At 40.7% G+C, this 26,469-nt stretch overlaps 2 protein-coding genes across 3 annotated transcripts; both read right to left on the bottom strand.

The window, feature by feature from the left end:
- Nucleotides 1–878: 878 nt before the first annotated feature.
- Nucleotides 879–6,491, bottom strand: nim1kb (NIM1 serine/threonine protein kinase). Of its 2 annotated transcripts, none has more exons than XM_047371937.1 (4): nucleotides 4,791–6,491; nucleotides 3,528–3,800; nucleotides 2,996–3,264; nucleotides 879–1,780 (listed from the first exon to the last, which is right to left on the bottom strand). In XM_047371937.1, the coding sequence occupies exons 2-4, from the start codon at nucleotides 3,796–3,798 to the stop codon at nucleotides 1,016–1,018; spliced, it is 1,305 nt and encodes a 434-aa protein (XP_047227893.1). In that variant the 5' UTR covers nucleotides 3,799–3,800; nucleotides 4,791–6,491; the 3' UTR covers nucleotides 879–1,015. The 2 variants fall into 2 exon arrangements, with proteins under 2 accessions (XP_047227893.1, XP_047227892.1); XM_047371936.1 differs by having other exon boundaries at nucleotides 3,528–4,486.
- A 147-nt stretch (nucleotides 6,492–6,638) lies between these two features.
- LOC124872185 (coiled-coil domain-containing protein 152-like) lies at nucleotides 6,639–14,875 on the bottom strand. The gene is made up of 8 exons (XM_047371938.1): nucleotides 14,701–14,875; nucleotides 13,398–13,503; nucleotides 12,947–13,015; nucleotides 11,461–11,525; nucleotides 10,849–10,984; nucleotides 8,922–9,049; nucleotides 7,281–7,379; nucleotides 6,639–7,086 (listed from the first exon to the last, which is right to left on the bottom strand). The coding sequence occupies exons 1-8, from the start codon at nucleotides 14,761–14,763 to the stop codon at nucleotides 6,955–6,957; spliced, it is 798 nt and encodes a 265-aa protein (XP_047227894.1). The 5' UTR covers nucleotides 14,764–14,875; the 3' UTR covers nucleotides 6,639–6,954.
- Nucleotides 14,876–26,469: the final 11,594 nt, after the last annotated feature.

Raw genomic sequence — 26,469 nt, forward strand, 5'->3', positions numbered from 1 at the left:
TTGGTGAAAGTTTTGGTAAACAGAGACAATGGCAGATCTGATGTGTCTGGGGGGCCTGCAGGAACCACCTGCTCTGGTCTGCAACAATAAAGCGAGGTTTCAGGCCTGTAAAACAAACTGCTTTTACACTAATTAAATAACAGGAGATTCTGGTTCAACTGGGACAGCATGCAGTTAATCTTCAAGAAGATGTAATTTTCACATCATGGATTGGGTGAAGAACAGAAAACAAAAGAGAAACGAAACTTTATTAGATTGTTCCCGATTCTTCTAAAAGTATTAATACTCCTAGGACTTTCTCACATTTTATCCCGTTAAAACCACAAACTTTAACGTCATTTATTGGGATTTTATGTGATCAACCAGTCATTCCTAACTAAAGTGGAAATAAAAGGAAACAGGGCTTTGTTTTTTTGATATAAATCTGATAAGGGTGGGGTCCATTTGTATTTAGCCCCTCTGAGTCAGAACTTTGTAGAACTGCCTTTCACTGCATTTACAAAAGGTTTTGCCCGGTTTCCTTGGCAAATCAGCTCAGGCTCAGTCAGATTGGCCGGAGAGGGCCTGTGAAGATCAATTATTAAGTCTTGTCACATTCTCAGTTGGATTTAGTTTTGGGTATCGGAGTTCAGGGGCTGAATACAGATTCATGCTTCACACATAAAGAAAAACGTAAACCATGTATCGTTTTCCTTCTGCTACACAGGTTTCACCCACTTTGTGTTGGTCTGTCACATAAAATCCCAATAAAATGGTTTGAAGTTTGTGGTTGTAACCAGAGAAAAAGTTTGAGGGGTGTGAATACTTTTCCAAGCACTGTAAGACGTTTACCTGTTTTGTTTTTGTATCAAAGAAAGGAAAAAAAGTCCCTTTGAATGTTCACCTTTGACCTCACAATCCTTTTATTTGTTGTTTTCAGGCACTTTCATATAAATGATGAGAGAAAACACTGAAACGTTAAACTCAGTTAGTATAAAACATGATTTTATACAAAGTTCAAGCACTTAAAAGTCTTTTATGAGAGCACACAGAACTTGGAGGTGTGCCGGAGGCCCCTGTAGGCCCGGAGCCCCTCCCTCTTGGGGTCCCTCACCATCCCCCGGACCACTGGAGGGGAGTCGCAGCCCCGCCTCTTCTGGGCTTGGTGAAGCAGGATGCGATAAACTCCGGTGACGGGACTGCGGCTCTCTGTCAGCTGGTTGTTCTGGAGGTGCTCCGCTGTGAATCCGAGCTCCTCCAGGGAGCTCCTTACCTCCTCCTCCACCTCCTCCTCCTCCAGGTTCCCGTGCTCCGACTCCAGCAGGCTCTGCAGAGGACTTGGTGGCTCAAAGGGCACCAGCGTCCAGGGAAACTCCACGGGCAGGAGCCAGTCGCAGCCCAGCATTTGGTCTATAGCGTAGCGCTCGGTGGGGACGGGCTTCAGGATGCCCCTGATGAGCCTCTGGCAGGGGCCAGGAACCCATGGGGGGATCGTGTAGCTAGCTTCAATGATGCAGCGCCGGAGCTTGCCCATGGTGTCTGCTCGGAACGGCATGGTGCCAGTCACCATGAAGAAGAGCAGGACCCCCATGGCCCACACATCTACGGGTGGTCCCTGGTAGCAGTCGTCCCTGAAGAGCTCCGGAGCAGCGTAGGGGGGCGAGCCACAGAAGGTGTCCAGGGAGCTGCTGCGACTCGACACCCGGGTGCTGAAGCCAAGGTCGGCAACCTTCACGCAGCCACCGCTGGTAAACAGAACATTCTCTGCTTTCAGGTCACGATGGATGATGTTCGAGTCGTGCTGCAGAGCAAAACAGAGATGGGTCAGACAGTTCTGATCTTTTAGAACCTCTGATATCCAGCCATCATACCGTTCAAGATGGAGGCAGGTTCTATATCTCAGAGATTAGGTGTGTGTTTATGAAAATCAACCCCAGAACAAAAGCAAAAGACCTTGTAAAGATAGTGACTAAAACTGGTAAGAGACCATTATCCACCAGTTCTTTAGAGAAATATCTCATGGTTAGAGATTTGCAGCAAAGTGTGGCCTCTTGGGGTCACCAGGTCTCCATAACAACCAGTAGACACCATCAACTGAACATGCCTTTTCTGTCTTACCATCACAAATGTAAACAAAGGGAGTTAACCAAACACTGCTGGGACTCTAACTGGAACTGTGCATTTAGTTATAATAGGCTAAAACTGAGTTTTTCTGCAACACTCTGAGACTGGTGTGAAACAAAGGACAACTATGTAGTAACTGTTAAGCACAGTGGAGGACCTGTGATGCTGTGGCCTGTAATTTGAGACACTGAAACAAATGCTATGGGAACCTTGTTGGAGTGGATGGCATCATGAAGGCTTTAAAAGACCAGAACGATAAATGAAACTCTGGTACCCTCTGGCAGAAAACTGAAACCAGGTCATTTTACCCACAGGACATCTGGCCACATCACCAGACGGTGTTCAGACACAGAATTATTGTTCTGTCCTGACCATCTCAGCCTCCAGGTGTCAATTCTGTAAAAAACCTTTCGGTTGAGCTGGAGTAAAGAGAGCAGAAGAAAGGACCCAGGACCAAAGATGCATCCATTCATGCTTCAACAACCTGAACTAAAAGGCAGAATCACATCAGCATGTCATCAGTATCTGAGGAGGGGTTCATTTGATTGAGGTGGGCAGGAATGGAGATGCATATAATATTGCGGGACACAAGCTCTTGGGGACTGCAGTTGGAAACCCCTGATCTAGATTGAGGTTTGTGCATTTACTCTGACTAGCCAGTAGGTGGCATTGTATGGAGTGACATTAAAGTCCAAAGAAGAGACTTTTATCTTTATGAACCACCAAAACAGACAGAAATACAAGAAAACAGATTTTTAGAAGCTTTCCACTGTAGAGGACTTTGTAGTGTTGATTCAAGAACTAAAGCTCAATGATTTAAATCAGGTTCTTATATTTCTGAAAACAACAGTTGACCTAGAAGGTTTGAGGCTGCAGTGTAGAAATCACCCACCATGTATTTGACAGCAGAGAGGATCTGGGCGAAGGTGATCTTGCTGGTGGTGTCACACAGTTTTCCCACGGTGCAGATCCGGTTGTGGAGATCTCCCCCTCCTGCGTACTCCAGCACAAGGAAGAGGCGGCTCGGCGTCTCCACCACCTCGTACAGCCGGATCACGTTGGGGTGCTGCAGGGACTCCATGCTGCTGATCTCCCTAGAGAGCAGGCGATGGGCCTGGGCGTCCAGCCTCATCCGGTCCAGGATCTTCAGAGCCACTTTATCTGTGAACGGGACGTATGGAGGGAAGGGGAGACACAGAACGGATGTTATCAGGAACGGGAGCTAGGACGACATCCATGGTTTACATGTTTTACAAAGAAAACCAGTAAAATGTGGCATGGATATGTGTACTGCCTCCTTTACTTTGATAATCATAAATAAAATAAAACCAGAAGCCACCTATTTAGTAAACACAAAATGAGCTAAACAGTAAATCCAGAGTTATGAATGAGACGATCAGATGAAGATATGGAGTTTCATCTACCTTTGGTCAGGGCATGGAAAGCCAGTTTGACCCTGGAGAAGGTCCCGTAGCCGATCTCCCCTCGGACCTTGTAGAAGCCCACCCTGCGGCCGATGATCAGCTCCTTGATGGTCTTCTCGTCCTTGCACATGGCCAAGGTGAGTTTCTGCAGAGGGGTGAGGCGCAGCGAGCCGTCGGCCTCCTCCTCATGGCAGCCGTCTGAGCTCTCCGTCAGGCTGTACAAGCTGTGGCTGAACCTGGTGTTTGTCACCTGGTACTGGCCTCCAGGCATCTCTGCAGAACACAAACAGGAGGATAGAGCACTTCTCACCCTGACTGGACAACTAGCAATGAAGGCCACTTTAAATATTTGCAAGGAAGTCAGGCTACTTTGAAGAAAAATATAACAAAAAACAGGAAGAAAAATACTTATTCTAGAATTCACACAATGCATTTTATTTATTCAACATGAAACATGTTGGGTGCACTTCTTCTCCACTTCTTTCACTGTGATACATCCAGAGAAATCAAATTCCTTCAGAAGAAACCTAATTAGAAAGAAGTCCACTTGTGCTCAAATTTAATCTCAGAATAAATCCAGATGTTCTGTTTCTGGCCTCAGAGGTTTGTTAGAGAACATTAGAGAAGAACCAGCATCATGATCAGGTGGGAGAATCTGTTTACTGGACAACCGACCAAAATCTGGTCTTTATGGAAAAGCAGCAAGAAGAAAAGCTAAAGAAGCCCAGTTTGAAAAGTTAGCAAAATTGAAAAAAATGTTGTGTAGCAGAAAAATCAACATCCTTCCAATGAAACACGGTGGTGGCAGCATCATGCTGTGGGGACACTTATCTTCAGTAAGGACGGGGAAGCTGGACACAGTTGATGGAGTTAAATCCAGGACAATACCAGAAGAAAACCAGTTAGAAGCTGCAGAAGACCTGAGACCGGGCTGGAAGTTCACCTTCTGGTGGGAGGACCTTAAACATACAGAAGTTCTACAAAGAACTGCCTCAGCGGGCCAAACTAAAATCAAAAAAGGTTTGATGCACTTATATTCAATAAATGCATCGAACCTTTTTTTGATTTTTATTTGGAAACAAATGTGAAAAACATTTTCTTTCCACTTCTGCACTATAGTGTGTTGGTCTGTCACATAAAACACCGTGAAGTTTGTGGTTTTAACGAGAGGAAAACATACGAGCCTCTATGAGGACACGGACGCTGCAGTCCGGAGGTTTTCACAAGAACATCAGCATATTTATTTAATAGGAAAGTTCTCACCTGCTGTCCAAACTGTTCCTCTTCTTCAGAACATGGCTGTGGATGGAGTCCTTTCCAATTAGTTGGCCCGGAAGAACCCAGAAAAACAGGGTTTTCTTACATGCTGAGGTCAGAACGCCATCATCATCTCCATCTGTTTTCTTTCCAGCAGAGAACCGTACACCGTTGACCCAAGACACAGCAGACAGGTGAGGAGGGGGTGGTCATCTGATGTCCCAGACCACACCTCTTCGTCCCTCCAGAAAGGGACGAAGGTTAACATGGTGTCCATGACCTCTAATCCCATTTAAACAGCCGCATAAAAATACGGGCAGAATCAGAATATAAATGAGGTTTTTTATTTTTGTTAACAGAATATCGGATGATTATTTATATTGAAGTCAGGTGCGCGGGAGGAAATGGTCGTTTAATTTCTGTAAGGCTGAGCTCCTGATGAAATGTTATGCAACGGTATAACCCGATGTTCCCATGGAGATTAGACGGGTCCAGTTTAGACTGCGGCTGCAGAGCAGAGATAAACAGATTAGAGAGAAAAAGATCAGCAGCTCCATTCAGGTGGATATTCACTGAGGAGGGGTAGACCAACGTAGCTCTGCTGCGACCTGTCACACCAGAACCTATGCCAAGCTTCCAATTACTTACAGAGAGGGTAGAAAGAAAGTACACCCCCTTTTAATTTTAGGGTATATTAATGATGTGGACATTATCAGGCTTTAAAATGATTTAAATCTGACCTCAAGTGTAGAAAAAACAACAGATTTGACATATATTTTCATATTAGAGATAAAGTCTAACAGAAGAGGAGCCTTCCAGGATCCATAAGAATCAAAAGGTAAAGTACACCCCGGGGGCTGATAATTAAACACAGTCGATTAACTGAGCATCATCAGTATGAGCGCTTCTTTAAAAACAGGAGTTCTGGACGTTAGCGGCTCTGGTGCTTACAGGAGTCCGTTAACCTAATAACAAGGTGGAAAGACATCAGCAATGACCTTAGAGACATAACTGCTGCTGGTCTTTGGCCTGGGAAGGGTTAATAGACCACATTCAAACTGATTGATGGACATTAATCGATGGTGGGAAAGATTATACCCAAGAAGGGGAACCTTTACGACAGCTGCAAATGTTTCCAGGAGCAGACTTCCAGGTAAATTCACCCCAAGGTCAGAGCCTTCAGAAGGGTTGAAGGAGAAAGCTTCCTCTCCATCTCCATCAGAATGGGACACAGAACTCCTGAGCAAGGTCCGCTGGACAAGTAGAGATATTTGATCACAACACACATCCAACACCTTAAACTGACACAGTGGTGCACGGTGGTGGGAGGGTGATGGTCTGGGCTTGTTTTGTCGCCACTGGACCTTGGTACCTTGCAATCACTGACAGGAGCGTGGGCTCCTCCGTCTATTCTAGAGTCCAATGTGAGAACATCTGTCCGACAGCTGAAGCTTGGTCCAAACTGGGTCCAAACAGAACAATGTCCCCCAAACACAGTAGAGCAAATCTAAAACAGAAAATAACCAAGGTGTTGCAATGGTCCAGTCAAAGTCCAGATCTCAACCTGATTAACATGAGGTGAGACATTCAGGAAGCTACAGAAATAAATATCTGGAAAACTCCACAAACTGAAGCTGGAAATAAGATCCAGAACAATGTGAGGGACTGAAGAAGTCTGATAGAAAATATCTGCTGAGAGCTGAAGGTTTTCTACAAGCTGCTGGACCATCGGGTGTACTTAGTTTTTCCACAGACAGAGATGGTGTACTTTCCTTCTTCCATGAGCCTGGTGGAGAAAACCTTTTCAAACACCGTCTAAGATCAAACATCAATCAAACTTTGAGACGGTGAAGATGACGTTTTGGAATGAATTGATTTATTTCTCTGAACGGAAACAGGTGAAGCTGTAACTGCATGAACAGGATGAGTGTTCCAGCTGGCATTCATTCAGCTACCTCCCTGGTCCTTCTCTGCAGGACTCTAATTGGATTACAGCTCCCACAGAGGGCACCGGTCACCTGCGAGCAGAGCAGTGAAGACAGAGGACCCACACCAGGGTTACGCAACTCCAGCGCTCAGAAGATCAATTCAAACTTTTTCTATTAAACTCAGTTAAAGGAGAACTCGGAACATTTGTGAACGTGTCTGATGGAGGTGGCCTCCTGTCAAACTAGAACTTCCTCCTCTTCACATGGCTGCTGCTGCCGACGCTCATGGCGCGCTGGATCTCTTCCAGCTCCTTGATTCTCTGACGTAGAGACGCAATCTCTTTATTCTTCTCCTCCTGGAAAAACTGCAGCTTCTAATGAGACACACACACATTTCGGTTAAACACACACACACACACACACACACACATGCAGCTAAAATCTGGGTACGGCTTACAAAACCTACCTAGAGGTTCTTTTTGTTTATGACTAACTGTAACCTGAGGACTAAACTGCTGCTTCATGGTTAAAACGGAGGAAGGTCAGATGTTCAGTGTGCACTGCTCACCCTCTTAAAGACACTCTGTGGAAGAAGGTTGGATCCATGAAGCTGCTGCTGTTGGCTCCTCTGAGCTGAACTCTGAACTCGAGCTAACTTCGCACCAAACTGTGAGAACCCACAAAGAGAAACATAAACAAACTGAAAAAGGGTCAAACTGAGAGTCTTCTAACTGTGGAAGAAGATTATCATCTGATCAAGATCAGGCTTCCTGTTCTTCTCCATCCTTACATCAGATCAGTGTCCTGCACTTCTCATTTTACGCAGACATCATCTCTGCTGCAGTGAGAAGCAGTTCACTGTAGAAGACCCGTCCCAGACTGGCCGTGGCTGGGCTGGGCTCTCCTGGAAGAACTCTTGGTCCAGATGTGGACCAGTTTAAAGAGGAATATTCCCTCATTATCGAGACGCATAACGGGTCAGAACTGTTCTAAGGAGTTGTGTCCTCCCCAGGGAGAAACAATTGATTTTATGTTAAGAAAATATAGGCCTAATAGCATGAAATGCATTTGTTCATTTTAGTCAGTAGTCCTTTTTTCATCATATAAATCACTTTGAATTGTCTGAAATGTGCTCCACAAATAAACCTCGCTGCTGTTCTCAGGTTTTTTCGGACGGATTTAAGAACCTACGTTCTGGCGTCGCCTCTGGAAGGATATTTAAGAGCAAACAAATTCAATTATGTTTCTAAACATTTTTCATGTCTGAAACTTTTTTGGATTCAAATTTCAAGAATAATTGGTTAATTTTAGCCCAGATTTTTCTCCAGAGATCTGAATGGATGGATGGTTTTAAAATATCTAGGAATACAAACATTTTCCATACAATTTTAACTTTTTCCAAAGTTGTTCCTGTCTGCAATATGTTTATATAAATTACAGACTTTTTCAATTGTGAAGGAACTCTAAATTAATTTATTCGTAAGCAGTCTGACACCGACAGCAGAATCTGACACAAAACTGAGCATAATTCAAAAATTGAAATAGTGACATCTGCTTTAGAGATTAGATGGTTACAAACAAACCTGAAGCTACAAAATCATCCATTATTGTTTGAAACATGTAAACAGCATTATAGAATAATCTCTTTATGATTAATTAATTCAACTCATCCGTAGTACTAGTAAGTGCCAGCAGGGGGAGCAGCTCCCTCTCTTGGTTCAGCCTCCATCTGTTCATCTAACCATAAAACTGAGTTCTACAATCTAAATCTGCTGGAGATGTTAAATTATAAATTGCTTTCTGGTATAGATCCATAAACGGGAAGGAACCTGGTACTGTTGGGCCTTCAGCGCTGTGCTGACAGCCTGTAATCATACAGCAGCGATCATATCTCGGCAAGCCGAACCAGAAAAGTAAATCAACACAGATCAGAAGTCAGAAGTGTGGGAAACTTTAAGGAGCATCGGAGATTCTGAGAATGAAACACAGCTTGGATTTAAAACAGAACCGCTGCAGACAAGCAGGAAGTTTCTGAGTTCTGAGGAAAGAACAAATAAAACCGCTCCTAGCAGAAAATATGGACCTCATCAGCAAAACAAAATTACAAGCTCAAAATCCTTCATCAGTGTAAATCCCTGCTTAATTAAATTAGAATAAAACATTAGCCTTTTATAACACAATTGTAATGATTTGTAGAAACATTAAACACCTCCATCTGTAACTTGAGGAGCTCGCTCTGCCTCTCCCTCTCCTGATCCTTCAGCCTGTTTTTTATCTCGTCTAGGTCCAGATCTTTCTCCTCCAGCAGCCTCTTCACCTCGGCATCTTTAGTTTCCACTTAAAACACAACAACAACGAGACAATTAAAAACACTTCAGAACCAGCCATGCTCCATTCATTGTTGCCTATGCAGCTTTCCAACCGTTTACAGAACCTCTACGGTCTATGCTTGGAACCTCTAATGAAGATCAGACTCATCAAATCAAAACGCGTCGAAACGTAAAGGTTCTACATGAACTTTTTCAGATGAGAAAAACAAACTCTGACCCAACTAATTGGGTTTTTATGTGAGAGAGCAACACAAAATAGAACATAGCTATAAAGTGGATAAGAAATGGTACATTTTTAAAACATTTTTCTACTAATTAAACTCTGGAAAGTGTAGTGTGCCATTTTTTCTGCCCAACACTTTGTAGGACCACCTTTGGCTGCACCTTCAGCTCCAGGTCTTTCTGGTCTCCATCAGCTTTGAACACCTGGGTCTGACATTTTTGCCCATTCTTCTCTGCTCAACTCAGTTAGATTGGATGGAGAGTGTCTGTGAAAAGCAACGTTTAAGTCTTGCCACAGATTCTCAACAGGATTTAGGTCTGGACTTCAACTAGACCATTCTAACACATGAATATCCTTTGTAGCTCTGGCCATATGTTCAGGGTGGTTGTCCTGTTGGAAGGTGGACCTCCACCCTAGTCTCCAGTCTTCTGCAGCCTCTAACAGGTTTCCTTCCAGGATCCTCCTGTGTTTACCTTCACCTGTCTTTCCATCAACACTGACTAGCTTCCCTGTTCCTGCTGAAGAAAAGCATCCCACAGTGAGCTGCTCCAACCCTCCCTCTGGAGATCTTGTTCATGGTGATATATTGCGTTAGCTTCCTGCCACACTAAGCATTCTGCATCTAGCCCAAAAGGTTTAACTTTGGTGTCATCTGACCAGATCACCGTCATCCACAGGATTCTTGTGTCCCTTATATTGCTGATGAACCTTTGGACAGGTTTCCTTCAGACTGTCCCACCTCAGCTGTTGATCTCTGCAGCTCCTCCACATTTATCATGCTCTCCTTGCCCGTCCTGTCACTTTAGGTGGACGTCCATGTCTCGGTAGGTCTGCAGTTGATCCATCTTCCCATGTTCAGATGATGAATTGAACAGAACTCTGTGAGATGTTCTGTTTAAATTAACTACCTGCCCTGGGTAAATATTGTTTTAGAACCTAACCCAGCTTTAAACGTCTCCACAGCTCCGTCCCTGACCTCTCTGCTGTGTTCCTTGGTCTTCATGATGCTGATTGTTCTCTGATGTTCTCTAACAAACCTCTGAGGCCAGAAACACAACAGCTGCATTTATACTGAGCTTAAATTACACTAAATACATTTTTCACTTATTAGGTGACTTTGGTTCTGCTGCATTTTATTTGGGGGTACCAGAGTGAAGAAGCTGAATAAAAATGCACATTTCATTGTTCAGATAAATATTCTAAACCTCTGAACAATTACTACCTTGTGTTGTTCATCACATAAAAGTCCAATAAATAAATTGAGGTGTGTGGGTGTAGCATAACAATGTATAGAAAAGGAGTATAAATACTTTTGCAAAGTACTGAACATTATATCAATTATCAGTTCATGTCCGAAAGTTCATATTAAATCAGCCGCCAGCTCATCGGGATAAAACAGAATAAAAACACGAGCACTCCACCTCTTATCTAGCAGCTTATTAGTTATATGACAGAGTTATAAGGAGGTTGGAGCTGATGTCTGAGGTTTGTTTTAGTTTGAGAGGAAGCAGTAGACTCCCTGACACCAGCCCACAGTCGGAGCCCACAGTGGGTGTGTGGGGTGTAATTTTCAGAAGCCTTACTCTGCCTCAGAGCCTCCCTGTGGGCCTCCTCCACCTCCCAGTTGCACTGATGTTTTATGGCCTCCAGCGCCCTCTGGTGTTGGTCTTTATCTGCTGTCATCTTGCTGAGCAGCTGCTGAACATCAACCTTCCCTACCTTCGAACAGAACATAGAAGAACATTCCTGAGCAGCTGAACCAACACCTGACAGAGAAGATGAAGCCGTTTATTTACATTCATCAGTCCTATTCTGTTGGAGAACTTGGTGACCAAAGTTTTTATCTGACTGCATGTCTGAGTGTAAACACCTGCGAATTAAACTGGTTTAAGGCCACATTTTTAATCATAATAATACATTTTATTTATAACGCACTTTACATCAGCTTACCGATCTCAAAAATGTTACATTTAAGAGTGTAAAAAAAAACTTATCAGAATTAAATAAAAAGAATAAAATTAGAAATGATTGAAGTAAAGTGAGTTAGCTGGGTGCAGCTGTGCAGAAGGCCCGGTCTCCCATAGAAGGTACCTTGGTCCTTGAGGTTTGGAGTTGTTGAATAGAGAGAACATCCTGTGATGTGTGGAGTGGACACACTGATAATAAATTCTTCTGGATGTTGTTCCTGTCCTTACCTCTGCTGTTCTTTCATTCTCCTCTTTCAGATGAATAATCTCCTTCCTCAGTCTCTCGTTCTCCACTGGAACAACAGTAGAACATTTCAGTCCTAAACCTTAATCCTATGGTAACGCCGAGTTATATGAAAAAAGATTTTTTTTGGCTTTTAAAGTGGATTTACTGAGTCTTCTGGAGGTTCTTTAACAAAGCAAACAATCAAACCTGTTACAACAGATCCACGGTTAGAAGTTTCTATTTCCTCAGCATCCATGTGTGTCTCATATAAATTTAAGGCTTGTAGTAACGTTTTAAAGCATCTTTTTCCAGGATGGAAACATGTTCCAAACAGGGCACAAATAAACATACAGGCTCAAAAATATATTGAAAAACTCCAACAAAAAATTGGTTAAATGTCTCTTAGGAAGCTGCAACTCTTGCCACAAACTTTTCTTAGCCACCAACAAGGTTTTGGGCCGATATCAATATTTTATATTAATGTTGCTGCTATGGCGAGAACTGATATTATATATATTTCTTTATCCCTTCAGCACTGTGAGAGAAAATGACCACAACTCTGACATTGCTTCTCTGCTTCAGTTAAACATCCCACAAACCCGAGCTGCTTTAATATCACTGTCACATGACGCCTCCAGAAACAAACACACAACTGGCAACAACATGGGAACAAACATCAGTTATTAATATCGGCTCAGTTTTAATTAAAAGGAACAATAGTGATATGGTAAAAAATGAATAACAGCCGATGGATCGTGCAATTTAAAGTTGTCATTTTCCTGGCAAAGACGTAATTTTTATTCACAGTCCACAGACTATCAACAGGGTTGCTGTCGGAGTTTTGGGAAAGCCATTTCGGAAGCTTAATGTTGGCCTGCTTTATTGATCCCCAAACCAGTATGGATCCGTGTTCAGAGTGATTCTACTGTTGGAACTGCTAGTTGTGTCCAAGTTTCAGCAATCTGATCCAAACGGGCCTCCTCAGATCAAATCTATCATGAACTAGAAACTGAAACACCACTGTTACTGTCTACAGTGAAGACAGTTTTGCATCACCGTGGACCATGAGGAGGTGCAACTGAAGAAAGATGCCCCTGTTCCAAAAATGGACGCCTTTAAACTGACTGGGATTAGCAGCTGTTGACAAGGACAAACCAAATGCCTTTTGGAGAAAGGTTCTGCTGACAGATGAGACAATGATGGAGCCGTTTGGCCAAATGTGATTGGAGGATTCAAGACAAGGTTTTCAAAGCCAAGAACACTGTACCAACAGTCAAACATGGTGGTGGCAGCATTATGCTGAGGGCTATTCTTTTAGCTAATTTTACTGGTACACTGCACAAAGTGAAGCGGTCTGCTGTGTAATAATTTCACCCTGGAGAAAGATGACTAGAGCTTCTGAATTTTATCTGCCTGTTTTCATCCTTGCTTCAAGCTTCTGTTAGATTTCTCTTGAATTTTAGGTTCTCAACCAGTGGTTCCTGTTACCTCTGAGGTCGCACTGTTCCTGCAGAGTCTGCTGCAGCTGGTCCACGGTGGCGAGGAGGCTCTCCTTCTCTGCAACATCAGAATTACCAAGCTTATGACTGTTAATGCCCCTTACGAACATTTACCTTGAAATAATTCAGCAAAGGTCACAAAATTTAACAGTTGCGCTTCTTAAGATTATTTTTATTTTCTAATTTATAATAAATTATTTTTCATTCAAATCCAATTTGTTATCACTAACAGCAAATGAACAAGATGCAGTAAAAGAAGGGGAAAAAAAGACCCCTAAAATGCAATTAAATCACAGATGTTATTCCTAAAAATAAGCTTTTCCAGCTGAAAATGAAAATTGGGAACTGTTCTGTTGTTTGGTAAAACCGTCACTAGAAGTAGACATAAAACACATGTTCAGGGGAAACAAAGAAAACTTGAATGTCAACATAATACTCGCCTTCAATTAGACTCTCCTCCTTATTTAGATAAAGTTTCACCAGTCTGTTGGAATCCTCCAACCTGATCTCCAGCATGTTTTTTTTACTATTAAGCTCTGTAATATTCTGTCAGAGACAATAAAGAGAAACTGTTTAATTTAATATCAACCCCCATAAAATACTGGAGTTAGATTCACATTTAGTAAAGCACTTCTTCACTGATTTTAAGGAAGCTAACTATTTTTGTTGAACTCCAGTTCAAAATCTAATCCTGTAGTTTTTTTTTTTTTATCCATCTTGTAACTTCTAAAACATTTAGTGTGTTTGTGAAAAAACACAGAAAGGTAAGACTAATGTTTTCTGTGCATTTAGACCTCAGATGGGGCCCTTTTTTAAAAACAGCAGTATTTGAAATGTTCATACCTGGACTCAATTATTCTACGCCGATTGTAGATTAAAAAAAAAAAAAAACAGCAAGTATAATTTGTGATAATTTTACTCAACTTGTAGATGGATAGATTTTAATGCTTTTTCTTGGTTTTTAGACTACCCTAGATGGGTCCCAGGAGCACAAGAGCAATTCTTTGACAGCGTCCAGGTCATAGCAGTCTGATTAGTTATCCAATAATATGTAAGATGCAGGGTTCCTGCACAGTTTTCATTTACTTTAGTGTAATTATGTTCCGCATTACCAAATGATGTTTTAAACCAATTTATTAACTACAAACAGTTAAGATCAGATGACTTTTTTCCACACATTTCTGCAGAGGTCAGGGTTGCAAAAACAGACTGTAAAGAGATGGATGGATGGATGGATAAAAAGATGGATGATAAACAAACATCTGGCCTGACTGAAAATAACACCCCCCCCACCGCCAGTTATCCAGACCAGGGAAATACTAAAATCAAATTCCAGACATTCCCAGACTGTTACGGACCCATACCAAAATAAAGGACAGTTGTTGTTTTTTTCACAAAAATACACAAACTGTCTAATACCCCGTAGGCTGTGTTCATTGATAATTAGCTTTATTTGCCAAGTTTGTGCAAACAAACAAGGATTTTTAAGACAGTGCGGAGGGTACAATATTATGATGGCTTTAAAAAGTAACTCATATTTTATGTCCAGACTGAGTAAAACAAGAAATAAGGCAGTAAGATATGAAGTGAAACACAATATCAAAAGAAAAAGTGAATAACTAAGAAATATTTTTTTTTAACAATTTGACGTTACATTTAAAAAGTTGTATATGTGTGATTGTAATGTGAGAAAAATGCTGCCATCAGGCTTCAACCAAATGTAGCTAGCTAACGTTCACTTACCTGCTCCAGTCGATCAAACTCCGCCATGAATCCATCCAGTTTAATGCGGTTTAACTTCGTCATCCCGTTAGATTAAAATAATTACCGAAATGTTTGAATTTTACAGTTTCCGTAGCTAAGCTAACGGCTAATGACGTTAAGGAGCCGCCGCCATCTTGCTAGCAGCGCGAGCTTCTCAACGGCCAAGCCTCGAGACCGGCTTAAAAGATCAAATGAAAATAATAATAATAATAAACAAAGCATTACATACAGATGAAATACATTTAATGATACAACATTTAATACATTTAAATAATACAACAACTGAATTGTTCAAACTTGTGGTTTATTCCAGGTTTTGCTAGTAGGACACTCCGACAAACTTTTTAAACAGTAGAACAAAAAATACTTGTTTGGTTGTGTGGGAAAAAATTCTTACATGATTGAACTTTAGAAGTTCAAAGTTGGAAAAAATAAAGGAAAGTTCTATTGAAGTGGGAATTCTAACCCTGACCACAAAATCCAATATGGCTGCCTTGTGTAAAAACACGAAGCAGCGTTTATATAAAGTAAGTAAATATTTACAGTCATTTTCAATAAATTAGAAACAAATTATTGACAGGTCCATCTTAATTCACTACATAAAACATTATAATGGAATAATTATAAATATTATATATATATATATATATATATATATATATATATATATATATATATATATATATATATATATAATATGGAATAATTACACACAGACTGATGATTTTTAGTCATGAGGGTCCATGACGTTGTGGCCCCTGACCGCAGGAGCTTAGGAGCCTTTGGGGAACATATAAGACAAGGCAAGTTTATTTTCATAAAACATTTCAGCAACAAGACAATTCAAAGTGTTTTACATAATAAAAAACATAAGACAAGAAAACACATAGGAAGAAATAGCATTGGTATAAGAAAAGTTGGACTACAGATTGAAATTAATAACAATAAAAAGCAACTTTAAACAAATTGTGTTTACCTTGATTTAAAATAAACCCAGACATTCAGCATTTTTTACCGTTTTCTGGAAGTTTGTTCCAGATTAGTGGATCAGAAGAACTGAATGCTGCTTCTCCATGTTTGGTGCTGATTATGGGGTTGGGAGTAGACTAGAACCAGAAGACCAAAGTGGTTTTGGTGCTAACATATTCAGTGATTTTTAAACTAACAGAAGTATTTTAAGGTATTTTCTCTGGGACACAGGGAGCCACAGGGGTGACTGGGGTGTCCTACTTTTTTAGTTTTAGTGAGGACGAGGACAGCATCTAGGAGTTCAGAGATACACTCTATTGCTTCTTAGACTGGTCTCTATTGACACTCAGATTTGCATCTTCAAATACATATCTGGGCACGATTTTGTTGCAATGGCTCAGAAAAGTGCTGAAGTAAAAGCTACATCATCATTGTATATATCAAATTAGCAAAAATTGCAACACAACTAACCCTATGTAAAAGTAGAAAAGAAAATAGGTATAGAACAGATGTCAAAAAAATACATAAATGTATACACATTCCACATATTGCACATTGTGAATTGAATATCTCCATACAGAATCATCCATGTAGAAGCTCCATAAATTAGAACCAGGCTATTAAACTGAACCCTACAATGCAGCTCTGATGTTTTGAATTGTATCAAAGTTTTAATTTGTCTGGTCTCAGAGTTTATCAACTAAATAAAGTTGGGTTTTCTGTCATTCCCAGATCTAAAACAAGTACCCACCAGTGCTTGTTCCTGGTTCACTGTCTTCCTTGTCAGATTATATACTGATAATTTACTAGAATAAGAATAAATGCACTCTGACAACTCATGTTCTGGGCAGTCGGCATTCACTGGCCCAGCATCACACTTGATTAGTTTATATTTTCATTGTAAATGATTCAAACCAAAAGTTCTTCAGAGCCCCACTAAAGGCAGCCCATTTACAACCAGCGGTACCTAAATGAGAACCGAGTCACTCTATGAAAATAACAATTCTCAGTCAGAGGCAGAGACGCCCAGACGTCCCTCTCCCCAGGGACACCTCCTCTAGCTCCTCTGGGGGGAGCCCAAGGCGTTCCCAGGCCAGCCAAGAGACATAGTCCCTCTAGCGTGTCCTGGCCCGTCCCCTGGGCCTCCTCCCGGTGGGACGTGCCTGGAACACCTCCCGAGGAAGGCGTCCAGGAGGTGCCCGAGCCACCTTAACTGGCTCCTCTTGATGTGGAGGAGCAGCGGCTCTACTCCGAGCCCCTCCCGGATGGCCGAGCTCCTCACCATATCTCTAAGGGAGTGCCCGGCCACCCTACGGAGGAAGCTCATTTCAGCCGCTTGTATCCGGGATCTCGTTCTTTCGGTCATGACCCAAAGTTCACGGCCATAGGTGAGGGTAGGAACGTAGACCGACCGGTAAATCTAGAGCTTTGCTTTTCGGCTCAGCTCTCTCTTCACCACAACGGACCGGCACAGCGCCCCCATTACTGCGGCAGCCGCATCGATCCGTCTGTCGATCTCCCGCTCCATTCTTCCCTCACTCGTGAACAAGACCCCGAGATACTTGAACTCCTCCACTTGAGGCAGGAACTCCCCTCCAACCTGAAGAGGACAAGCCACCGTTTTCCGGTCGAGAACCATGGCCTCGGACTTGGAGGAGCTGATCTTCAAGACACCCTCATGAGGACAATACGATCGAGGCACGTGATGTCGGCCGGTATGGCGGAGTCGGGGTCCCTCCCTGGAGCCAGGCCTGGGGTCGGGAACCCTCAGAGAGCGCCTGATGGCTGGGTTGCTCCTTGCGGGACCCGGCCGGGCCAAGCCCGTAGGAGAGATGCGAGGCCATCCCCCAGTGGGCCCACCACCTGCAAGGGGAACTGTGAGGGACCAGTACAAAGAGGATTGGGCGGCAGACGAAAGTGGAGACCTCGGCGGCCCAATCCCCAGATGCTTAGGCTGGCTCTATGGACAGAAAATTAAATCCTAGGAAAGATATTTATCTGAAGCTTTGGAAGAGTTAACATGCTTTTTACATTCAATTTGACAGATATTGCAGAAGAAAAAGCTGCTTCCATTTTCAGACGCTGATATGTACCAAGCTGACAAAGAGACGGATCCATGAAAGCTTCTCAACGGCTTTCAGTGAACGTTCTCAAACGATTGTTATGGAAAGTTTTCCTAAAATGGTGTGCAGGGAACATTTTAACTGAACTTTATTTTTTTCAGTTCCTTGAGCATTTGCTAAAATTGCTAAAGGATTGTTGGCTGAATGTAACTTCTAGCAGGTATATTCAATCAGTCAATCAGTTGTTATAATGTACAGGTTTAATAAATAAAGTTGAAACCAGTTATTAACTGTGTCAAAAGAAACATAACATTTTATTCTTACTGTCTGACATTAAATGAAACTTGTCCTGTTTTAGGTCAAGATTACACAACTTACTCCTAATTTGCTAAATCTCTGAATAATAAGACATAAAATCCTTTAGCAAAAGGAACAGAAGCAGGAGATCTTGTGAAGATGCTGACTGAAGCTGGTAAGAGAGTCATGATCCACAGTGAAACTAGTTCCTTACTGACATGGGCTGAAAGGGCACTCAGTGAAGAAGAGGCCATTACACCAAGTGCAAAATAAACTGTCCAATTACAGTTTGCAAATGCTCTCAGGGACGAAGACCTTCGCTTTTAGAGACAAGTTCTGTGGTCTGATTAAACAAACACTGAAGTGTTTGGTTATACTGGAGATTGCAAACCTGAGGACACCATCCCAGCAGTGAAGTACGGAGGTAGCTGCATCATGTTGTGGGGACAGTTTGCTGCAGGAGTGACAGGTGCATTTCAGAAAATAGATCATGAGGGAAGAACATTGTGTGAAAATATTGAAGCAACATCTTCTGTTTTGAGAAGCTTGTTGAAGGATTCCCAAAACATATGACCTAAAACAGGAAACGTTTAAGTAGATTTCATGTCAGTGAAGGAGAAAAATATGTTTATTTTTATACAATGTTTGCAAATATCTGGTTTAAACTGCATCCCTAATTACAAATAACTCTGAAAGAATCAATGAATGCAAAACAATCGGATATAAATGCAAAAAATACACAGAAAAAAAATAAAAACTTTACAAAAAAGGAAACAGACTGACTCCAAATCAGTCAAAATAGTTTTTTCGTTTTACAACTTATTTCACAGCTTCAGATAATAAATGAGCAATATTGCAATATTGCTTCAAAGTACAAAGAGTATTTACAGTCTAGTTGATGCTTTATTACAGAAATCTGGAGCTCTTTGCTTTTTCTTTATGGGTTCATATATGAAACAGGGTGAGCAACATTATTATAAAATTATGTAGCAGTGAAAGTGAATTTTATTGGCAGTATTGAGCTAAAACATGGTAAAAATATTCAAACAATGTTGAATGCATTAAAAGTACTGTTGTTTATTGTTTTCAGAGATTAAAAAAATAAAAAAATGAACATATAATTAGTGAGAAAGCAAGAAAACAGTTGCATTAGTAAACACTGTTAATACTGAAAGAAGACAACCTGTAATAAAAGGCTCTTAATGAATGCCGAGTTATACAACGACTTGGCTTGTTTCTCCATGCATGCAGTTTTCTCAACAGACTACATTCATTCTGAAACCTGCATCTTAAAGCAATTAATCTACACAGCGAGGATCATTTCTAACCGTTAGCTTCTCTGAATAAAAAGTATGAGCATGATGGACAAAAAGCCGAAGGTTTCTGTCTTCTTCTCAAAATCTGTCATAAACCCCGGCCAAAAATGGCATGTTTTTATCTAACAGGGTTTAAAAGTGAAGCACACCTGCTGAGGAAAACCTTAGTCCTACGATTGCTTTCACTACGACACTGAACATCCAGTCAAGTTCTTTCAGTTCAAGGGTTTTACTACCAGGTTCTACAATTATTCAAATCTAAAACCAACCCAACAGAGTCCACGATGCATGAGCTTCAGCAGCGTGTCAACACAATGCCAAGGCGGACAGGCATCAGAAATCACCTTTTGTTGCCTCTCATTAATATAGAAAGGGCTATAAGGTCACTACCGGGCTATATGAAGTCCATGGGTTCTAGAGAGAGAAAGATTATTCCCAAATGGAAAACAGGAGTGGACCTCCCAGCCAATTCACCACAACATCACAGCATGCAATGTTCTCACAGATGAGAGGACGGGAATGACTTAGGTCCACAGAGCTGCATCTGAATAAAGCACAAGACGTCTGGAACAAAGCCCTAGAGACGTAGCAAACAGAACTGTTTAAAGCACCTTAAAGACCATGTTCCAACTCTCAAGCAGAGTGGTAGAAGTATGATGATTCAGGCTGTTTCTGTCCAAACTGGGTCATTAACAGGACCATGATCACAAACACAGCAGAATGGCTGAAAAACAAATGGTGTTGAAATGGCCCAGTTAAAGTCCAGAGCTCAACCTGATCATCATGCTGTTGTGGGACCTTCAGAAGGCTGTCCAGGAACAAATATCTGCAAACCCCAACGAACTGAAGCAACGTCGGAAAGAAGAATAAACTAAAACTTTTCCATGACGACACAAAACACTGAGAAAGTCGCTATTTAGAGTTACTGCAGTTGAATGTGGTTTTACAGACTGCTGGTTCAGGGGGTGTACTTAGTTTCACACACACAGGTTTCTAGCTTGCCTTTATCTTTGGTAAATAAATAATGAGTGTGTGAAATCTGTGACTATTGTTGCAAAAAAAGTGACTTATTAGAAACATTCCTAAAAATATAAATACTATATGTTTGAGCTTTGTCTTGCATTTTATATGTAGAGTGAGGTTAGATATAAAGAGTTTTCAGACATTTCTTTCTCCAAACCACAGCTCTTACCAAACACAAACTGTATTTTAAAGAATCTGTAATCAGTATAGAATAATTCAGCCTAGGTTTGGACTACATGATTCAAAGTGGTCCTAATGCCATTAAAGCCTTCATCTACAAATAAAGGTACATACATTTTAAAGATTGTTTTTAAGAATTTCTGCTCAGTGTCAAATGACCCAGTTTTTTCAGATTTGGAGCTAGATGATGAGATGCAGTCCAAAACACCAAAATATGTTGCTTCTTAAGCCACAAATTAGACACAAACTTTAGGGTCACTGTCCCCAACACAGGGGGTTCCAGTCCCCCTCGGACAGGACATGAATTTAAGTAAAAGAAAACTTGTTTAGGAGGCCCCCCAGGCCATGCCGTCCTGGGCGATGAGCCATATAACCCATTGTTTGAAAAGCAGGACTAGAGTCAGCTTTTTTTTCCATGTGTACAGATGGATTTGAAACACCAGATTAGTTTGATTTTGCCCTAATAAGTAAAACCCTGGAACTGAAAGATCTATCTTTAGTAAATGGATATGTACCACAGGCTTTTAAGGTAGCTGTAATTAAACCTTTAATTAAGAAACCTTCACTTGATCGAGATGACTTGAAAAATTACAGACCTATATCTAATCTTCCATTCTTATCTAAAATTCTTGAGAAAATAGTTGCTAATCAAATGTGAGCATTTACACAGCAATGACCTGTTTGAAGAGTTTCAGTCAGGTTTCAGAGCTCATCATAGCACTGAAACAGCTCTGCTGAAAGTCACTAATGATTTTCTTATGGCCTCAGATAATGGACTTGTGTTTGTTCTGGTTCTGTTAGATCTCAGTGCTGCATTTGATACAGTCGATCATAATATTCTCTTAGAAAGGCTGGAATATGCTGTAGGGATCAGGGGAACAGCGCTAGGCTGGTTTAAATATCTGTCTGACAGATTCCAGTTTGTTCATGTAAATGATAAATCATCTTTAAACTCCAGGGTTAATTGTGGAGTACCACAGGGTTCAGTACTTGGGCCAATTCTCTTTACTATATATATGCTTCCAATAGGTAAAATTATCAGGCAGCATAGAATAAATTTTCACCGTTACGCTGATGATACTCAGCTTTTCTTATCCATAAATCCTGATGAGCCCAACCAGTTAGATAGACTACAAGCACCTCTTGAAGATATAAAAACTTGGATGACTCTAAATTTTCTGCTTCTAAATTCAGACAAGACAGAAGTTGTCGTCTTTGGACCGGAGTCTTTAAAAAAGAAACTGCTTAGTCAATCACTTAACCTAGATGGCATTAAATTGACCTCCGTTAATAAAGTAAAACCCTTGGTGTTACTTATGACCAGGACATGTCATTTAAATCCCATATTAAACAGGTTTCTAGGATTTCCTTCTTTCACCTCCGGAACATTGCCAAAATTAGAAATATCCTGTCCAGGAGTGATGCTGAAAAACTAGTCCATGCATTTGTTACTTCAAGGCTGGACTATTGTAATTCTTTACTATCAGGATGTCCACAAAATGCAGTTAAAAGCCTTCAGCTGATTCAAAATGCTGCAGCAAGAGTTCTGATGAAAATTACAAAGAGAGATCATATTTCTCCTATTTTAGCTTCCCTTCATTGGCTCCCTGTTAAATCCAGAATAGAATTTAAAATACTCCTCCTCACATATAAAGCCCTTAATGATCTAGCTCCATCATACATCAGAGATCTGATTGGTCCATATGTTCCTAACAGAGCACTTTGTTCTCAGACTGCAGGTTTACTGGTGGTTCCTAGAGTCTCTAGAAGTAGAATGGGAGGCAGATCCTTTAGTTATCAGGCTCCTCTCCTGTGGAACCAGCTCCCAGTTTTACTCCGTGAGGCAGACACCCTGTCTACTTTTAAGGCTAGGCTTAAAACTTTCCTTTTTGATAAAGCTTATAGTTAGAGTGGCTTAGTTTATCTAATAATATCAAATGAGTCTGAATGGACTTGATTGCTTTGATGAAGCATCCTGTCACCTGGTGAAAACCTTTGTTGATCTAAATCGCGTGGATAGTGTGGTTTTATGTTTTTGCTGAAAAATATTTTTAATGTTCTTTCAGATTAATGCAGAATTTAAGAGGATCACGACTATGCAGCTACAGTCAAGGTTTCTCTCGCAACTTGACATGCACTCTGCGAGTCTCCTGGGGGTGTTTGCGAAGCAGAAGGGGCAGTGAGGCAAAAAATTAGAGGACATGGCTACCAGAATGACAGTAAGAACTACTTTAACTTTAAATTATAAATGCATTGCACTAGTGATAACCATTAAACTGGTTAGTTTCTAAAAATTTGATTAAACAGGACCCCTAACGGGACCTTAAAATTACATGCAGTGTATTTAAACACGTCCCTATCATAAATTTTATTAAAAAGTTTTCACTCCCCTGTGGTTATAAAGTCATTTGTCTGCTGTGATGGATTTGATTAGCTGTAGATTAAAATTTAGGTAGGATTGTAATTCAAAGTTGGAATGACCATTATTAAGAAGAGCAATAGAGGCAGCAGTCTAAAGTGCTTTCATGTGTCACCTTGTGGCTGTTGATCCACACAGCAGGAACTGCTGGACAAACAATTTACCCCCACCCCTCCACTGCCGCTTAGTAGCAGCTTCTTCAGATCTGCTGTAAGACAGACCGCTACAGGAGATCCTTCCTGCCTACAGCCATCAGCATCTAAAACGGCTCTTTGAAGAAACCTGCATAATATGAGCTACAACAACGTTTAATTTTACTTTGGGATTAATAAACTATTTTTGAATGGAATTACTTTCACAGCAGAGCATGTAAATGAATGTGTTAACATCCATAAATTCTTTCTTCATTCAGATCATGTTTTTTTTTTTTTTCCCCAATTTTTGTCTTTGTTTTGACAACTTGTTAAAATGTTATGTGTTGTAATAACCTTTCAGGATGACATTGATACTGCCAGGGAGAGGACTCTGCATTTTCCTCAACGAGGACCCTGATGACCTTGTCCAGGAGTACGTGGTAAGTTTGTAGGTGTAATCCAGGTGTAAAGTTTTAAAGAATAATTTTTAACTAGAATAAAATTTGTCTAAATAAACATGAATCTGGCATATACAAAGCATTTTACAATGAAAACAAGAATATGTTTTTTCTTTTTTCTTAAAGATGTTTAATATTTTTATACAGTTTTGCCTCAATTACTGCTCTGGGTGGGTTCAACTTTTACCAAATGGCATGTTTTATTTGATTATTAAATTAGTTTATTATTTAATTGAATGAATGGGATTACCCCAGTCGTTTCACCCCTACTGTAAAGTATAAAAGTAGAATCTACATGTGTTTTAAAAAAAATCTAAAAAGAAATTCTTTTTTATCACCAGGACATGACTGAGGCTACTACACTAAGTGCCATAGAAGCAACAACTGTTGGAATCTACATATCTAGAGGAACTCCCCAACGGTGACAATAATGACGTCGGAGTTGTTATCGAAGGTGTGGTTGTGCTTCGCGATCTTGACAATGTGGCCCTTGCATCTGCAATGCTGTTTGGGCTTTGTTACTGCTTAAATTTGAGGTATCCACAAAAACTTCCTTTACACCTTTGAGGTTTTTCAAAAAATAATAATGGAGTTGGATGCAGCCCAACTTTCACAAAAGGTGCAAAGCCTGAAAGCTAAAATGCATCAGTAATGACCAATCCCTGCTTTTGAAAAACTTTGAAAGAACTGATGTGGCTTGTTCTCTTCCACCACCAGTATTTGTTAAGCAAAGATGACTGCAACAGTTAGCCATTACAGTAAATGTTAATGTCTTAGTGTATTATATTTTTCAAGTTGACATTCATTCACATGTTCATTTCATGTTACTTATTGTCAGTGGGAAACCTGAATACCAGTTTTGCTGGACATTCGGTGCAATGTGTGCATCAAACTCCATTTATAATATAATGCTGTTCTATAATGGATGTAAAATGTGCCATTTTGACTGTTCTTCCAGGTTATAGAATAAAATGTGTGGGGAGGGAGGGGCGGGGGATCAGATACCAGTTTTGTTGTACATTTTGGAGCAATGTGTGCATCAATACATGATTTATAATGTATTGCTGTGCCAGTTTGACTGTTCTTCCAGGTTATGGAATAAAATGACTGCACCGATGAGCCAATGCAATAATTGTTAATGAGCGATTGCATTTAAAAACAAACTGACATTTCATGTGTGTGGAGGTCCAGATACCAGTTTTGTTGTACGTTTTGGTGCAATTTATTTTCATCAATACACCATTTATAATGGCTGTAAAATGTGCCATTTTAACTTTTTCCAAGACATTGAATAAAAGCTTTTATTGTTTCAAAATTCTTTCTAAACGTCAACTTATTTGGTGGGGAGAAAGTGGGTAACAGGATGTTGAAAATAGAATTAACTTGATTTACATTTAAAATCTGTTTTTGATTTAGAATAATATATGTTTTTGGAATAACAATTATTTTGAAATTTTTAATGATGTTAAAGTAACATTATCAAGGTGTCATTAGAATATAAAATTAATGTTGAATTTAAGTAATCAAATTGTGTTGTAATAAAATGATTGAGTTGTGTTGAAGTCAAATGACAAAAGTGAAATGATTGCAGAACTTAATTTATTCAAACACATTTTAATCATTTTGTAGCAACATAAAATACTTGTGTTTACTGAATATAACAACTTTGTGTTGAATGAACACAACAGTGTAGACTGCTGCTAAAGTAAAAACTTTGTGTGCAACCAATGTCCACTGTTGCATTGAGTAAATCCAATGCATTTTTTTTTTCAGTGGGAGGGAGCCTTCTTCCTCCCTCCCTGTTGGTTGGAGTAAGGGGGAGTCAGGTTTAGCCTAAACCAGCTCAGTTATGGTTGAGGTGCAAACACACCCTCCATTTCTGCTACCTGTATGACCCCTTCTCTTTGCCAATGGTTATAATCAGTCTGACAGAGAGAGATATTCCAATCATTGTGGTTTTTAGTACAACAATGACCATCAGTGGGACCCTTTGTGGGGTTCCTTGAGACGACATTGTTGTAAATAAGCGCCGTTTAACTAAATAATCTGATCTGAAACTATCTGTGTAGTTATGCTGCTATAGGCTTAGGCTGCTGGAGGACATAACGACCACTTTCACCCTCTTCGCTACATTCTCACACTACTCTCCAATTTTGCATTATTTGCTGTTATTTCAGCTTTTAACTTTGTTCTCTCTTTTCTCTTCCTAGAAGCTACACCTGGCCTGACTCTGTGTCTACCTGTGACACCTTTCTGGAGAGGGGCATCGTCCGAGCTTCTGCTGGCAACAACTTAATGCTCACCTTCTACAGATGATCCACATAGCCCTGTCTTTTAGTGTTTAACCTTTTCTCTCTCCTAGACATGGCTACTGACTGAGCTTCTACTGTAACTAACTCTATGTGCTCTCTTTCAGACTCTAACCTTGAAAACTGGTTCAGAGTTTATCTGTTCTTTCTTTCTAGGTGAAACGACTAAAGGAGCTACATCCATTAACATTTACTTTTCCTTCCCATAGAAAGTACTCCTGGATCAGTGCTTCTTTGTTCTTTTTGTGTCTCTGCTCTGTTCTCTCAAACCTCCAGTCGGTCGTGGCAGATGGCCGCTCACACTGAGCCTGGTTCTGGTTCTGCTGGAGGTTTCTTCTTGTTAAAAGGGAGTTTTTCCTCTCCACTGTTGCTACATGCATGCTCAGTATGAGGGATTGCTGCAAAGTCAACGCCAGTGACTGTCCACTGTCTCTACATGCTCATCCAGGAGGAGTGAATGCTGCAAGTCACTGACTGGATGCAATCTGCTGGGTTTCCTTAGACAGAAAAACTTTTTATCCAATTTGAATAAATAACTGAATCTGACTGCACTGTTCAATGGTTACGATTAATTGGAATT

The sequence above is a fragment of the Girardinichthys multiradiatus genome, chromosome 8, assembly GCF_021462225.1.
Source record: "Girardinichthys multiradiatus isolate DD_20200921_A chromosome 8, DD_fGirMul_XY1, whole genome shotgun sequence".
Classification (NCBI taxonomy): Eukaryota; Metazoa; Chordata; class Actinopteri; order Cyprinodontiformes; family Goodeidae; genus Girardinichthys; species Girardinichthys multiradiatus.

What these genes read in the sequence shown, in the direction of transcription:
- nim1kb (XM_047371936.1), bottom strand. Translation starts at nt 3,960, where the DNA reads ATGCATTGTGTGAATTCTAGAATAAGTATTTTTCTTCCTGTTTTTTGT. An exon ending in TTTCCATGCCCTGACCAAAG is followed by an intron (nt 3,265 to 3,527) that starts GTAGATGAAACT and finishes TCCCGTTCACAG; the next exon opens with ATAAAGTGGCTCTGAAGATC. An exon ending in TCTCTGCTGTCAAATACATG is followed by an intron (nt 1,781 to 2,995) that starts GTGGGTGATTTC and finishes TTTGCTCTGCAG; the next exon opens with CACGACTCGAACATCATCCA.
- LOC124872185 (XM_047371938.1), bottom strand. Translation starts at nt 14,763, where the DNA reads ATGACGAAGTTAAACCGCATTAAACTGGATGGATTCATGGCGGAGTTT. An exon ending in GGAGGAGAGTCTAATTGAAG is followed by an intron (nt 13,016 to 13,397) that starts GCGAGTATTATG and finishes CTGATGTTGCAG; the next exon opens with AGAAGGAGAGCCTCCTCGCC. An exon ending in AGAATGAAAGAACAGCAGAG is followed by an intron (nt 10,985 to 11,460) that starts GTAAGGACAGGA and finishes TTCTGTTCGAAG; the next exon opens with GTAGGGAAGGTTGATGTTCA.